A 15,140-nucleotide genomic window follows, 5' to 3' on the forward strand; every position below is an offset into this window, starting at 1 on the left:
CTGTTCCTTATGTTTTAATAGCCACCATTGTGAAGATTTCCAAAACTGCCTGGTTCTTTCAGTTAAGGCAGTCTTATTAGTCATTATTATATCTGAATTTTTTGTTTCTGGCATGATGAACATATTTCAGAGATGTAATAAATGTCTGCTAAAAACCCCTCCTCTCTTCGGTACAGTGAAAGCTATGTAACAGGACAGAAAAAAAATGTAAGGAATATTGTGAATAAAAGCAAATGAACATGCAACAGTTTAAAACTATAGTAAGGGACATTTTATCAAGCCTAAATGTTGCTTGGATTCAATTTTCTGTTGTCAGTTACTATGTGACTTGACAAAACATTATTTCAGTTTTTAAATGGGGGTCAATGAAGAGGGGGTCACTAAGATGTAAGTAACTTTCTACAGTGTCAACGAAGATAATGGAACCAGTAGAATTTTTATGTCCATAACTGAAGCAGGATGCACCTGGTCCTGGATGTTCCCAAATAAAATTGAGGTGACATTATTGGTAACAATTAATGCAATTTTATTTGATCACATAGGACTCTTTGGGCTTGTCATATTTGCCTCGAAGCTTTTCTTTGTTACATTTTATCACATGTGAATATGACAATGAAACCGAATTTTGTCATCAAATAAAATTTTTACTCAAACAAGTAAAACATGGTAATTCTTAATTCCTAATATCATAGATATTTTTTTTTGCCAAAGAGTATGTTGTCTAAAAACAGATTAGGAGTTATGACCTTCAAAAATTAAGATATAAAGTTCAAACAACTTTTAATATGCTCAAGAAGTGCTTGTAAGTATGTTTTTATGAGTGATCCAGAAAGCTGTAATGTTGTCACTTGAAATTAAGTCGTTTTTTTTTTTTGTTTTTTTTTTTTTTTTTTTGCATTTTGAGGCATTTCTCTCCCTCCCCTCCCCCATTTTCGTACTAGAGATTGAACTCAGGGGTACTTAACCACTGAGCAACATCCCCAGCATCCTTCCCCTTTTTTTAATTTATTAAGAGACATAGTCTTGCTAAATTGCTTAGAACCTCACTAAATTGATGAGGCTGGCTTTGAACTCATGATCCTTTGAGCCAGTTTCATTTTAATAGAAATATTTTGCAGCCCTGGTTCAGGCTTTGAAAACTTAGATATCTAGGAGGCAAAAAAGAACCTTCTCACATATTTCAGAGCTACTTCAAACCTAGAGCCCTATGGATGTTGCTAAGGTCTTTACATGAAATGCATTAAAATCTGGGTGCTTCAAACCCAGGAAGTAAATGTCCTTAACTTGATTTACCTTTAATCTGCATCATGCCTTGTTCTGCTCTATTTCATTGAAGATTATCAAGGAGGGATATGTCATAGAAGTAGAGGAAGCAATGATGCTCACTGAAGGACAAGTGAGGGACTTCTACGGTCAAATAGAAGACGAGGTAAGAAATTTTTAAAAAGCCACTGTGTATTTAAATACATTCAAATACAGTGATTCCTATGAACTTCATTACAGAAAAGCAAATGGGTAGGTCTAGTCAATTAAACTGCAGGTGTCCTTGATAGTGTCCATATCTTGGTCAGGCCAAAGACAGTGGGGAAATCTCTCCAAAGATAGAAATAGTTATACTCCAGCAAAGCAGAATGGTCTGGTTGTTTCCTTGGAATGAATATCTCTTTTTTATTATGTCCACTAGACGTGTACCTCCAGTGAAGTCTCTCCTTATCTTCAGCTCCACAGGAATGGTTTTAAACCATTCTTTACCTAAAGTTCTTTCTTGCATGTTGTGTTCATTTAGGTTATATTTTGCCTAGACAAATATGATGAAAACTGTGCTGGAAAATATTGAAAAGTGCACTGTCTTACAAGTCAGGAGACCTATCTTCTAGAAACCCACTGTCCAATATGGTGGGTGCTAGACAACTGTGGTCATTTGAATTTAAATTCATTAAAAGCAAATAATGTTAAAAATTCAGAGACTCAGTTGCACTAATCACATGTCAAGTGCTCAGTAGCCACATGCAGCTACTCTGTTGGAGAGTGCAGAAGAACATGTTCCTCATCACAGAAAGTTCCATCTGATAGCAACTTGCAGAACTGGCTACAATTTGAAGAACCACCCCTCCTGGTTCCACATGTATAAAGATTTATAAAATGAAAGGGTTGAAGCAGCTGTATCAGTGGCAACTGTGAACTATTGAGTAAATTCAATTCATGGATTTCACCAGCAGGCTACTGAATCAAAACCAATGGGATTGAGTTCCAGAATGCTGTGCTTTAATAATCCCTGCACATGACATGGAAACATCCTAAAGTTTGAAAATAATTGTTAGACTGCCTTTATAGTCAATTCCTGCTAGCTGTGGATTTTTATCCTTCAAAAATGTCTTTACATTTTTAATCCCAAGAACTCGGGAGGCTGAGGCAGGAGAATGGAAAGTTTGAGATCAACCTGGGAAATTTAATGAGACCTTATCTCAAAATAAAATATAGCTTAGTGGAAAGTACCTCTGGGCTTAATTTCCTGTGTTGGAAAAAAAAAGTCATTACAAACAGGAGGTTTAATTCCCATGCTCAGTGATCATGAAGGAGAAGATTCCATTGGTCTTCATGGCTGCCATTTTACTCTACCTATTTCAGGAGGCTGAATTATTTTATTTTTATCATTTTATTTTGCAGCCTGACTTTGAAGATTTTGTGTCTTTAATGACAACTGGATTAAGCTATGTGCTAGTTGTATCTCCAGGAAATGAAAAACCAGATTCCCTAGAAGAAGCTCAACTGGATATAGAATCTAACGAACCACCTGAAGACCTACCCGAGGCTGAAGTTAATGACGCATTAGACACAAGGAAGAACCTACCTGAGGCTGAAGTTAATGACACATTGGACACATTGGACACAGTGAAGAAGCAGGACAGGTAGCAAAGACAATTAAATTATCATTTATTTTTGTCATTAAATAATAAAAGTGTAATGTCCAAAATCTCAAAACTTAAGGGCAAATGTTTTTATTTTGAAGCCATAGGCTTTCTTCCAGTCAGCCTAAAATGTTTAATGTTTACGCCAAGAACATTAGAAAAGGAAGAATTATTCCAGCTTGTTTTTCTAAACCTGGGAAACATCAGCCTGACATCATGGCCAGCCTGACATCATGGCCAGCCTGACGTCGTGTATAATCCCTCCCAACCCGATATTCTTTCCATCTCTCCACATTCTGCTTCCACCTTCCCTGAGCCCTGAAGACATCAGGCATGCTGTTTTATTTAAGGCTGGTTATAAATTGCTGACAACAAAATGGTTGTACATTTTTGTCAGTGAATTTAAAAGTTTTTGAAAGTGCATATAAAAGGTTTTCAGAATACTGGTTTTATATGCTGTATGTGTACCTTTTGCTCTTGTGAAGACTCAAGAGAATCTAGCATTTAACAGTTGTGAAAGCTATGCCTAAAAGAAAGTGGGGTGAACAGGAATGTATATAGAGTATCTGATTCTTGAAGCTTCATGGTGTGTGTTTCCCTGCTGCTCAGCAGCCCACTTAATTGCATTTTCTGCTCGAGAATCTCCAGAACTTTCCTTGTTGTCTTAATAATGATCTGTGGTGATTTCTTGAGTAGCTACATCAGCTGGTTCCCATCAATGTTATATTTTTTAGATAGGGGACAATTCTAATATCATTACTTCTAAGTTTTTAGCAGGATAGAGGAGCTGATAAGGTAAATCAATAGCTGACAAAGGACTTTGTAAATGGTAGTGGTTATTTTCTGTTTTTTTTTTTTTTTTCAGGGTAAATAAGGGAAGATTTTGGTTGGAAGTAATGGGCTTAAAAATATACCGGATTTTATACCAGAATTTTTGAGCCATTCAAAAACTAGCATCTTGAAAAATGCTCCATGCACTTGGTATAAGTCCACATTCCATTGGTACTCTTCCCCTGCAATAAGTTTCCATTACATCAAACTTGTCTCCAGTTGTTCAACCCCCACATAATAGCACAAAGTCAGCATTTTAATTGGCAGGATGGGAGTGGAATGAGGTTGGTATAACCTTGCTTCAGAAAAGTCTGCAGTATTTTCTTACTAAACTTAGGGATCCTATTTGTATGTGGCCTGTGTTTACCTTGAGCAATCGCCACAAGTAGGGAGCATGGGATGGTGTGGAGCATGCTTGTCTCGTACTTATTCTGGTTTCCATAGCTTGTTCTGGAGGAAGGGCCTAATAGGTGCTGTCACTTCCTTTTTTTTTTTTTATTGATTGTTCAAAACATTACAGAGCTCTTGATAAATCATCTTTCATACATTTGACTCCATTGGTGTCACTTCCTTTTTATACCATTTTTTTAAAAAAAATACTTGAGCCCAGGAGCACTTTACCACTGAACTATATCACCAGCCCTTTTTATTTTTTTATGGTGAGTCAGACTCTTGATAAGTTGCTGAGGAGACCTCCAACTTGCTATCCCCCTGCCTCAGCCCTCCTGAGTCAAAGGTGTGGCCACTTTGCCAAGCTCCCATCTGACATCTTTTAGTAGACCCAGAACCTAAAAGATTAAGGACAAATACCTCTCATGAGTAATTTGCACATTTGTTCACTTTTACTTTTTACTGCTCTTTTCCCCCATCTAAGAGCCTCCTCATGCTCCTCTTTGAATAGTGGGGATGCAGGGGGAGGCAGAAGGGAAGTTAAAAGCAGCACAATCAGACTGGGAATGATTGATGATCCCTTCCATGAACATGAGCTATGTCCAGGACAGCCAGGGCAGCAGAGGCCAAGGGCTATGCCAGGTTGGTTATTCCTGCATAGACAAACACAGCTTGTGACACCATATGTTATTGGGAAAACATCCTCCATGCCAGTGATGTAGTGCCTGCTATAATGGCTGGCTGAAAGGGGAGGGAGGGAGAACGGGAAGCACACAGCATGGGCACCCACATTTCAGATTCCCACTGGAGGGCTTTTTCCACATGATTTACACTACCTATGTAACATGTCATGTGTTAAGAAGTCAGAGGACAATGTCATTTACTTGTTTTCCAGTCTTCCTATAAATGAGGAAGATGTGGTTCTGTTAGTCACACTTCCTGGAGTCACACAAGTAGTTACTGGCAGAGTCTTCATGCATCATTCATTTATCTGATATTTATTAACGTCCTACTATATGTTATGTCCTGGAGGTAAAAAATGGAGAATAATTAGATGACCCCTGAGGTCCCTTTCAGCTTTAAATCTTTAAATCGAATGTAAGTGACATTTCCTATCTACGATAATATGAAGATGTTCTTTGATGTACTGTCCAGTTATATCCCAATAAACTCATAATTTGAAAGTATCATAAATAGAAATGCACTTAACACACCTAAGCTACCCATAGTCACAGGATAAGCCATGCAGCCCACTGTAGAGGATCAGTATTTCCTGGTGATCTTAGAGCTCACTGCTGCTGCTCAGCTTCAAGAGCGATCCTACTGCATATTGCTAGCTGGGAAAAGATCACAATTCAAAATGAAAAATGTTGTTTCTATGAAATGTACATCAATTTCTGTCATTAAAGTCAGAAAAAATCATAAGTTGAATCATCCTTTGTCAGGAACCAACTCGATTATATTTCTCTGTCCATAGAAGGTGTCTCTTCTATTCTCGGTGAGTTCTCTATTTGTTCTTATACATGTCATAGCTATAGAGAGTTTGATTTTTTTTCCTTTAGTGAAATTCTCATTTTAATTAAAGGTAATAGACACCTTTCCTAAAGCAATCTCTAACATGTTTCTGGGATGAGGACATTTCACATTCTGTACATTGACTCTCCACTCCCGTTGCCACAACTTTCTTGAGTCTCTGGAATCGAATGGAATTGCACTAATGAGCAGCTGGCTGCTGGTGAGGCCTGGAATTCTTCTTAGGCCCTCAACTAGAGACAAAGTGAGGACGGGGTGGTAGTCTCCACTGAGGGCTTGGGCAATGCCTCACCTAAGACTTAGGAAGCAGGAACCTGGAGACAGTATCAGGCCTTGAGAAAAATAAACAGACTCAAGGAAGGGTGATATTGGATTTCACAGGCTCTTCCTGAGCCCCGAAAGGACACATGATGGGGCTGTTAGAATTATTGAATTCCCTACCCTTGAAATCCAAGGGGACTCTCTTCTCTAATTGTTCTTACAGGAGCATGACAGCCTTCTGGCTTCTATAGCACAAGCTTGTGGCCTAGAGACTCCTTTGCTGTAAATCTTCCACCACTCTAACACACCACAAACCAGACCTATGTCCCAGTGATCCAATCAAGAAAAATGACAGCAACCTACAGAAGCCCAGCAGCCAGAGAAAGGAAGAGCTACATACAACTCATACCTGAAACTCACGGAAAGGACCTACTAGAGGCAGAAAAGTCATAAAAATATATATAATAATAATCATAGTGCTTGAGATCTAAGTACTACATATACATTAAAAAAACTTCACATTTGAATGATAAAAATCATGATATGAACTATAAATTCAGTGGAGAATCAGAAGGTGTGATAGTTATCTGAGACTTGAATTCATGTCGTGGGAATCAGATACAAGAAATAGCTCAAAGTACAAAGAGAAAGAAGAAATACTAAACTGAAAATATGAGAGCAGAAATAAGCAATCTGGAGAATATCCTGAGGAACCAATATGCTAATAAGAGAAATTTTATGCAGAGAAGAGCAGATGGACACGCTGTAATTCAACAAATAATAGAAAAAAACATGCCCTACAATGAATAAACACAAATACAGGAATATCATGGGAAGAAACTATGCACACTATTTTGAGACAGAATAAAGCACCCAGTAGTATATTTTATGTTTATAATCAGGAGCAGGTCATTTTCTTCACATTCCCCTCCTATGTATGACAAAAATATTTTTAACTACTAATTATTGAATAAGTCATCAGCAATGCTAGAAAATAAACATAGACATTAAAAGGTCTTTTTATGGAATATGTATAGATGAGCATATAAATAAAAATTAAAAATATTACAGTGTCTAAAGTGAAAAAAGTGATGGATTAATGCTGCTTAGATTTATTTAATGATGTTTTTAAAATAAAGAATTATATCTACCACAGGAATGAGTTTTTATTTTTAAAAAGCATCACATCAGTTTTTGAAGATGTGTTAATGATATTATCAATATTGAACTTTGTCTGTAGCCATATTTAATATAAAGAGATATGTAAAAGTCCCACTTTAGAATAATTCCAGAAATGGAAATACGGCCCACAGGTTTGTTACTGAGGTTGATATTTCCATGTGAAATACAATGTACAAGATTTTATTTTTTTCAGTGCTGCCTTCTAACCCAGGGCCTCATGCATGAGATAACTACTGAGTTATAACTCCTGGCCCCATTAGAGGACATGTTTTTAATTAAAAGATAAATTAAAAGATATATTTACCCTTCAAGTTTACATAAAAAAGTGCAAACTTGAAGGGTAAATATATATTATTAAAATTCAACACAAATTATAGGAATTATTGAGGATACAGATAAAGAAAAGATTTTTCTTTTGTTAGGAGTATTTTATCACTAACATGGTTAGAATTAAGGTGCATGGTGTGATAAAAGAAGCCTGGCTTTTAGCCTGTTTTATTATTGGCTTGCATTTTCCCCTGGACTTTCAGAGGCTTCCTTCCACCAATTCCACAATTGGCAGCAACTTAGAAGAAGCTACTTATAAGGGAGAAATATCTGACTGACATGGAACCTGTCATCAGAATACTAAGAAAAAGACTACAACCTCTTCATTCAACAAGTTGCCTGTACAGCAAAGTTACATACTGCTCTCATGGAAGATATTTGGAGACTTAGTCAAACAAAAACTATAGGGAAAAAGAAGCAAAACAGTTGTTAGTAAACCCTGGAATCTATATGCACACACACTGAATACACGCATTGCATGATTCTCAATTATATAAGCGCTAATAAAGAACTCTTGAGGTAGATGTGTGCTGACAGATTCTAAATTATCTCAACAAAACGTATAAAGTTGCTGGGTGTGTGTGGCCAGATGGTTCAAAGGTCTCAGAGGGTAGAGGAAGGAGGAGATAAAGAAGGCAGCTGAGCATGTTGTAAGGTCATGTTGCAGAAAGGGGCATGAATGGAGTGTGAAAGGTGGGAAATGGTGTGCCAGAGGCAAGACATATTCAGAATGTATGTATCTGATGTTGGGAACAGGAAAAAGATGGCTGGCATTAGTGCTTTGGATAACTACAGAACTTCCATGTTAACAAGGGAAAGACTTGAATAGCAGAATGAGTAGCAACTTGATCAGACCAGCAAAATAAGGGAAAGAAAAACAAACTAATATTCAAAATAAACAGTGCATATAAAGTAATATGGAAGGAGTGAAGTCTAGACTAGAGCTATTATACTAAATATGAAAAGGTTAATTCTTCCATTTAGTACAGAGATAACCAGGCTAAGGTAAATAGACAAGAGATAAATTATAAACCACCCTGATAATGATACAGATAAGAATCATCAGTGGGTATTAAGCAATTGTAAAAAACTATATGCATAGTTTCATATATTATCCTTATAGATTACTTATTAATTAAAAGAGGAAATTGTAGCTTCAGGGGTTGGTGAGGCCATATTAACCATGCAAATATCACCAATGATGGTAAAAACTAACATCATGTAATACCTATTGTGATGCACAAGGAAGGTCACAGGATCACTTGGGTTTCACCCCTGCCAGATACTCATAACCTGAATATAATTGCAAACTACTGGGTCATCTTATAGTTTGAAGCCATACAAAAGGAAGGACAGGCCTGGATTCTTCAAAATGTCAATATCATGAAACAAAAAAGGCTGAGGCATTGTTCAAGATTAAAGGAGAAGAAGGAGATAGGATAGCTACATACAATGCATGATTCTGGAGTAGAAAAACCATTATTATCGTTAAGGTAGTAAATTGGGGAATTAATGAAACTTGAAGATGGACTGTTTGTGAGATAATGCATTTATATCAGTGATAAATTCCCTGAAGTATTTGGTTAGAGAACCTGCAGCTTGCTCTCCAAGGCTCTGCAACCCTCACAGTCACAACCAGTTCCTGGACTGCAGACACACACATCTGGCTGGGATGGGGAAAGGAAAGAGAGAACAGATGTGGCAAAGGTTAACAGTTGGTGAATAAGACACTGAGTATAAATGCAAGTTCATTGTTCTATACTTGCAAATTTTGGTCAATTTGAATTTTTTCAAAATTAAAAATATAAACAACCTCACTCATCTATCACGTTCTATTTAGAAGAAACATACAAAGGAAAATGAACATAAAAGGATGTAAAAAAATAGCTAGGAATAATTTTAAAGTTGATTATTAAAAGTGCTTCAACTTGTTTTAAAAAAACTAACATGATGGAGAAGACAAAATTGGTGAAGATATAGTAACCAAAACAATTTAGCTCAGCCAACATAACTACTAAGTATATAAGAAAAAAAGTAGCAGAAAAGTAAGGAGAACTTGATAAAAAACACCTGCTAGTAGCTGGAAAGAGGTAGTGACAGAGAAGAACAAATAACACACATTCTACAAGCAATATACAATAGAGGATCTTTAGTATATGGAATGTGAAATAGAATAACCTTACCTACCTCAAATAAATTTTCTCTGTTCACAAAGAAAATTTTAAGAAAAAAATTATTTTAAATTTCTACCATACATTCTAGCTGATCATAACCTATTGAAATTGGAAATATACAATGGAAAAATGATCAAAAATGTCTATGTGAAAGTATAAATCTTGTTTCTAAATAACCCTTGCTTTGGGGCTGGGGTTGTGGTTCAGTGGTAGAGTGCTCGCCTAGCATGCAGAGGATGATCCTCAGCAACACATAAATGTAAAATAAAGATATTAGGTCCACCTAAAACTTAAGAATAAATATTTTAAAAAACCCCTGTTTCAAAGACAAACTTAAAAGGAAAAGTAGAAACTTTCTGAAAAGCTCTTCATAAAAAAGAATTTTAAAATGCTTTTTATATAATTTTTTTCTTAACGTTTTATCTTGAGCCATGCTTATCATCTCATAAAGTCAAAGATAGACGATGTTGTTATAACTGGTTTTTGGAGTAATTCAATCCAAAGTTGAACAAATACCATATTTTTGGATATAATAGGGAAAGACAACTTATCTTGACATGAAATTCAATTTTTGTTTTATTTAATTTCATTTAGTTTTGGCAAAGTTTTTGAACTTTAATTTTTTTAAGTTTAAAAGTAATTTCTAAACAATAGTTTTAAATGGTTTTATTAGTGCATTATAGTTATAAATAATAGTGGGGCTCATTTTGACATAATCATGGGATATAATTTGCTCCACGTCAGTCCCTAGTACTTCCTTTTCCCCTCTCCTTCTCTACTCCCTCTATTCTACTGGTTTTCCTTCTATTTATTTATTTTTAAATTGATGCTTTATAGATAAATATAAAGACGGATTCGCTGTGGTATACTCATATATGTACGTAGCATTATTTGGGCATTTTCATTCCACAGTTCTTCCCTTTTCTTGTCAACAGTTTCACTCAATTTGAGCTTGCTACTATGTCTGGTCTCTAACACCACATTGAGAAAAGATTAATCCCAGTAATTACAGCCACTTCAGAACAATGCCTTATACTAATAAATATTTTTTTTTCAAAAGCTTGTTAACAATGTTCTTCAGTAGTCCACTAATCTGAGGTAAATTGGAGTGATTTTCTTGAATTGGTTAAGCAATTCGATGATATGGAAAGGAAAAATTGTTTTTAAACTATATTTGGTTCTTTGGTCAGCTCATTTCCCACTGCTTCCATTCTGGGCTGTGGAACAGTGCGGACTAATTCCCCCCCCCCCACCACCACCACCATTTTCTGGGAGTTGATTTATGTATGTATGTATGCACGTTTCTTGGTCAGGTTTTTAAAATGAGGTGATTTATTTTGAGGGTGTCAATTACTATGCCATCTGTTTATTCATAGATCTGACCTTAAGCAGTCGACATTGTTGGAGAAGTGTAAGCAGAGTTTCACTGAAGGGTTTCACTCCGTTCTTGGCTGGAGGGCCCTGATGCCCTCCTGTTTCTGGGAGTCACAAAGCAAGTTCTGAGGACAGGAGACTGGAATGGACTGGAAGGTGTCAGCCTAGCCTCCAATGCTTTTTAGACTTGTAAGAGATGATTCAGGGCTCACCAAAGTTGGTCTACTTTTAATTGGTCTCAGTTCTTATCCCCCACCCTGAAGAATATGGAAAATGACAACCTTGGGACAGGGAAATGACACCCCCCCACACAAAACCGTCTGTCCTAGAAGAAGAGGGAGGAAGAAGTCAATCCCAGTAAATCCTTTCCCAGTAACAATGCCCCCCACTAGGGTGGGAGGTGGGAGGTGAAGGAAGCAAACATTCATCCCTTCCTGAGCATCTCTACCAAAAGCAAACATTCATCCTTTCCCGAGCACAATGGGTCCTGAAGGGAGAAGGGGGATACTGAAATGCCCTTTCTCATGGCCGATGAGTTCTGGAAGGAGAAAAGCAAATAGTGAAGCTCTGGGTAACAGTGGGTCCCAGAGGAAGAAGATAAACAGTTCTGAGCTTTCATCCCTTTCCAGTAACAATACGTTTTGGACTTTTTACAGTTTTTTTTTCCCCCTGATTATCCAAACTAACATATTCTGCTTCAGTCTTCAATAATTAATTCACTCTCATTGTAACCTATAAAATTCAGAGTCCCTCTATAACTGGCTGTCATTTTCTATCTAGAAAGTGTATCTCTCCAGAGCTTGACTGATTGACTCCCGCTGTGGAATAAAGGAAAGCTTGCTGATCCATGTGAGGTCTGCTTCCAACCCCAGTATCTGTGCTTCCATAATGGTGCTGAAACCATTTTAGTTATTTTTGCTTTGCATCTCCCAAGGGTCAACCAGGAGACAGGCTCCTCATCCCAGAACTCAGATCACAGGTTTCAAGTGAAAGAGTTCTTTGCTCTTCTCCGCTTTGTGGATTCAATTTGCTGGTTCTGTTTTTATTCACTCTTGGGAAGCTGCTGTGATAGGAAAAAACATGTGGCTTCCTCTGAAGATGTTATTCCATTCTCCAAAGGGATAAACCATATGGATTTAAAGGATGTTTGCTTTTGTCATCTTTTTTGCTGCTGTGACTAAAAGACCTGACAAGAAAATTTTAGTTTATTTTGGGGCTCACGGTTTCAAAGTTCCCAGTCCATAGACGGCTGGCTCCATTCCTTGGGGCTTATGGTGAGGCAGAACATCCTTCATGGTGGAAGAGTGTGGCAGAGGGGAGCAGCTCACATGATAATTAGGAAGCAGAGAGTCTAAGCTCAGCTCACCAAATGCATATCCCAAAGGCATGTGTCCAGTGACCCACCTCCTCCAGCCACAACCCTACCTGCCTTTGGTGACTACTCAGTTATTCCCATATGGAGATCAAATCACTGATTGGGGTAAGGCTCTGACAATCATTTCACCTCTGAACATTCCTACATTGTCTCACACATTAGTGTAGGAAATACTTGACACCCAAACCATAACAATGTTAAAAATATAGTTCACTAGGAGTAAAGAAGTTGGGAAATGAAGTCAACTAGAAGGTTGAAATATTCAAAGGGTGGGAGGAAAGGAAGTGGAAGCAAGGGAGTGCCTGAGGCCCTAAAAAGGGAAGAAGTGAGAAATAGTAAAGAGAGAAGTTATATTGCTATTAGAGGGAAAGGTGAGGAGAAGAGGCATAATAAAGCAAAGAAACAAGAAGAGCAGAAGAACGTCATTGCTCCCCCCCATTTCAACCAAAATTACCTCAAAACAAAACACCAAATATAATGAAATAGCAAAAGATGAATAAAAGGAAAAGAAATGATAAAATAGAAAAAGGGAAAATAAAAAAGTATACACATGTATATTGTATATACTTGAATCTATCAGCAAATACAGTCAGAACAATCAAAATACTAATAATGATAATTAATAATAAAAGGAAAAGATTAAAGAAAAATTCTTAATTAAAAATGTATAAACTTTTCCGATAAAGTAGCTGAAGTTGAGTATCTACATCCTATTCCAGACTGTCTGTCTTCCAGTCCTTTACTTCTTGGGCTGTGTGCCTCTTTGTGAGAGCCAATACTGGATGATGTTAAACCCAACCTTCTTTTTTGATCTTAGTCTCTCCTCTTGCTGGAGAAGTTTGGAAGTATAGCTGGTTGAGATGGCTCTCAGCTTCTCTGTTCTCCAGGGCAGGGGGATGGAACTGGAACCTTTTATTGGGATTTTGGCTAGCCATCTCAGATCACTGCTCTTCCTGGTTGGAAGTGGTGCATGGATCTATTTGGGAAGTTCTGGGTGCTGGGTTCGAGCTCTAAATGGAACTTTGGACTTTTATTTGGAGTAGGTATTTTCAAGTGATTAAATCCTTGCACATTTAGGGCTGGGTTGATGTTGATCTCAGCTGGGAATCTGGGTTTCTATAATACCCAAAGAGTTCTTCTTTTAGGGTGGGGTGACAGACCTTTCTACATTCTACCATCTTCCTTCGTTTAGTTTATAATAATCTAAAATAATGTTTTGTATTTCAACAGTTTACAAGCACTTCTGGATCGACAACACATATCTCAGTATTGTGATATTGAAGATGATGCAACTAATGTTGCGAGGCTCCTTGATGTTTTCTTTCCTGATTTTAAATTAATGAAAAGCAGGAACGAAGGAAAGACTATGGCACTGCTGCGACCAGATCTTGTTCATGAAAGGAAAGGTAGGAAATAAAGCATAAACTGTTTAAGTACTTTTTAGAGGGATGGATATTAACTTGCTAATTTCTTAGTGATAATGAATAAAACATTTTTAAAAGAGTTTATGGACAATTTTTTTAAACTATGACTTGTCGGTTGATGTTATCATTGCTGTAATTATTATATAGGTGAGATAAGAAGCTTTCATGTTTGAAATGCCTCAGTTCAGTTTGGGTCAACCCTAATTAAGTGTGACTGGAGGGCTGGGAATGTAGCTCAGTGGGAGAATGCTCTCCAAGCATGTTGGGAAGCTTAGGATTCCATCCCTAGTGCTCGCCACACACACACACACACACACACACACACACACACCAAAGTTTGAACAGCATGACTTGAAGAAAATATTTCACCAAGTCTTTTTCTTTATTTGTAAAATTCAGAAGATTAAAATGCAAATGCATAAATAAATAAGTACAAGTTATTTTTAACCACATTTTACAATCCCATAGCAGAGTAAATACCACAGGATAAGAAGAGGAAGTATAAATTAAAAATTCATTTGTAACTTTTTTTCTTTTTTATTCTAATTTGTTATATATGACAGCAGAATGCATTAGAATTTATGTTACACATATAGAGCTCAATTTTTCATATCTCGGGTTGTATACAAAGTATGTAACTAGTGTACAGAAACACCATTGATATTGATCTTTTATTCCCTGACTTGCTGAATTCAGTTCTAGGAGCTTTGATGGTGTGGTATTTATGTAGAATGGGATGTCTTCCCCTCAGGTCCACTTACATTTTCGGGTATTTCTGGTGGGTTGGGAACTGAGACATGGGTACTGTGAAGTGCTCCCTGGCATCCTTAGCCTCCTGATACCAGATGCCAGGAACAGTCCTCAAAGCCCCAGATATGACAACAAAATGTCTCCAGACAATGTCAAATGCTCCTCGAGGGACAGATCCTCTCTGACCATTGCTGTGAACAGCTGTGTCAGTGGCAATGCCATATACTTATCCCCTTGCTGTTCTGTAGGGCTTTTATTCCCTCTGCTTGCCTCACTGGACCAGCCAAACTTCCTGTGTGCTGCTGGATAGGAGCCACCTGGTCTTTAAGGAGTCAACTCTTACATTATGCATCAGCTACCCTCATCAGACTATGGAAATTTCAACCTTTTTCTCCTTTGGGGAGAATTTTTTTTTTTTAATCTTGAATGGATGTTGTATTTGCTCAAGTATTTTTTTTCTGTTTATTGACATAATTGTGTGCTTTTTCTTAGGTTTAACACATTAATTTTTGAGTGTTGAACAGCCTTATATTCTCCAGATAAATGCCACTTGATTGTTGGGTAGAGTCAGTTTTACATATGCTAATCACATCCCTAACTGAGGGCTTTA

The 15,140-nt window shown here is 37.2% G+C and overlaps 1 protein-coding gene across 1 annotated transcript in view; it reads left to right on the forward strand.

Moving 5' to 3' along the window:
* Nme8 (NME/NM23 family member 8) overlaps positions 1 to 15,140 on the forward strand; it is a 64,951-nt gene that overhangs the window by 12,204 nt on the left and 37,607 nt on the right. The window contains exons 8-10 of the mRNA XM_026387641.2: positions 1,337 to 1,429; positions 2,668 to 2,909; positions 13,587 to 13,762. Of these exons, the coding sequence (XP_026243426.2) occupies positions 1,337 to 1,429; positions 2,668 to 2,909; positions 13,587 to 13,762 (511 nt within the window). The remainder of the gene's footprint in view (positions 1 to 1,336; positions 1,430 to 2,667; positions 2,910 to 13,586; positions 13,763 to 15,140) is intronic.

The sequence above is a fragment of the Urocitellus parryii genome, chromosome 3, assembly GCF_045843805.1.
Source record: "Urocitellus parryii isolate mUroPar1 chromosome 3, mUroPar1.hap1, whole genome shotgun sequence".
Taxonomy (NCBI): domain Eukaryota; kingdom Metazoa; phylum Chordata; class Mammalia; order Rodentia; family Sciuridae; genus Urocitellus; species Urocitellus parryii.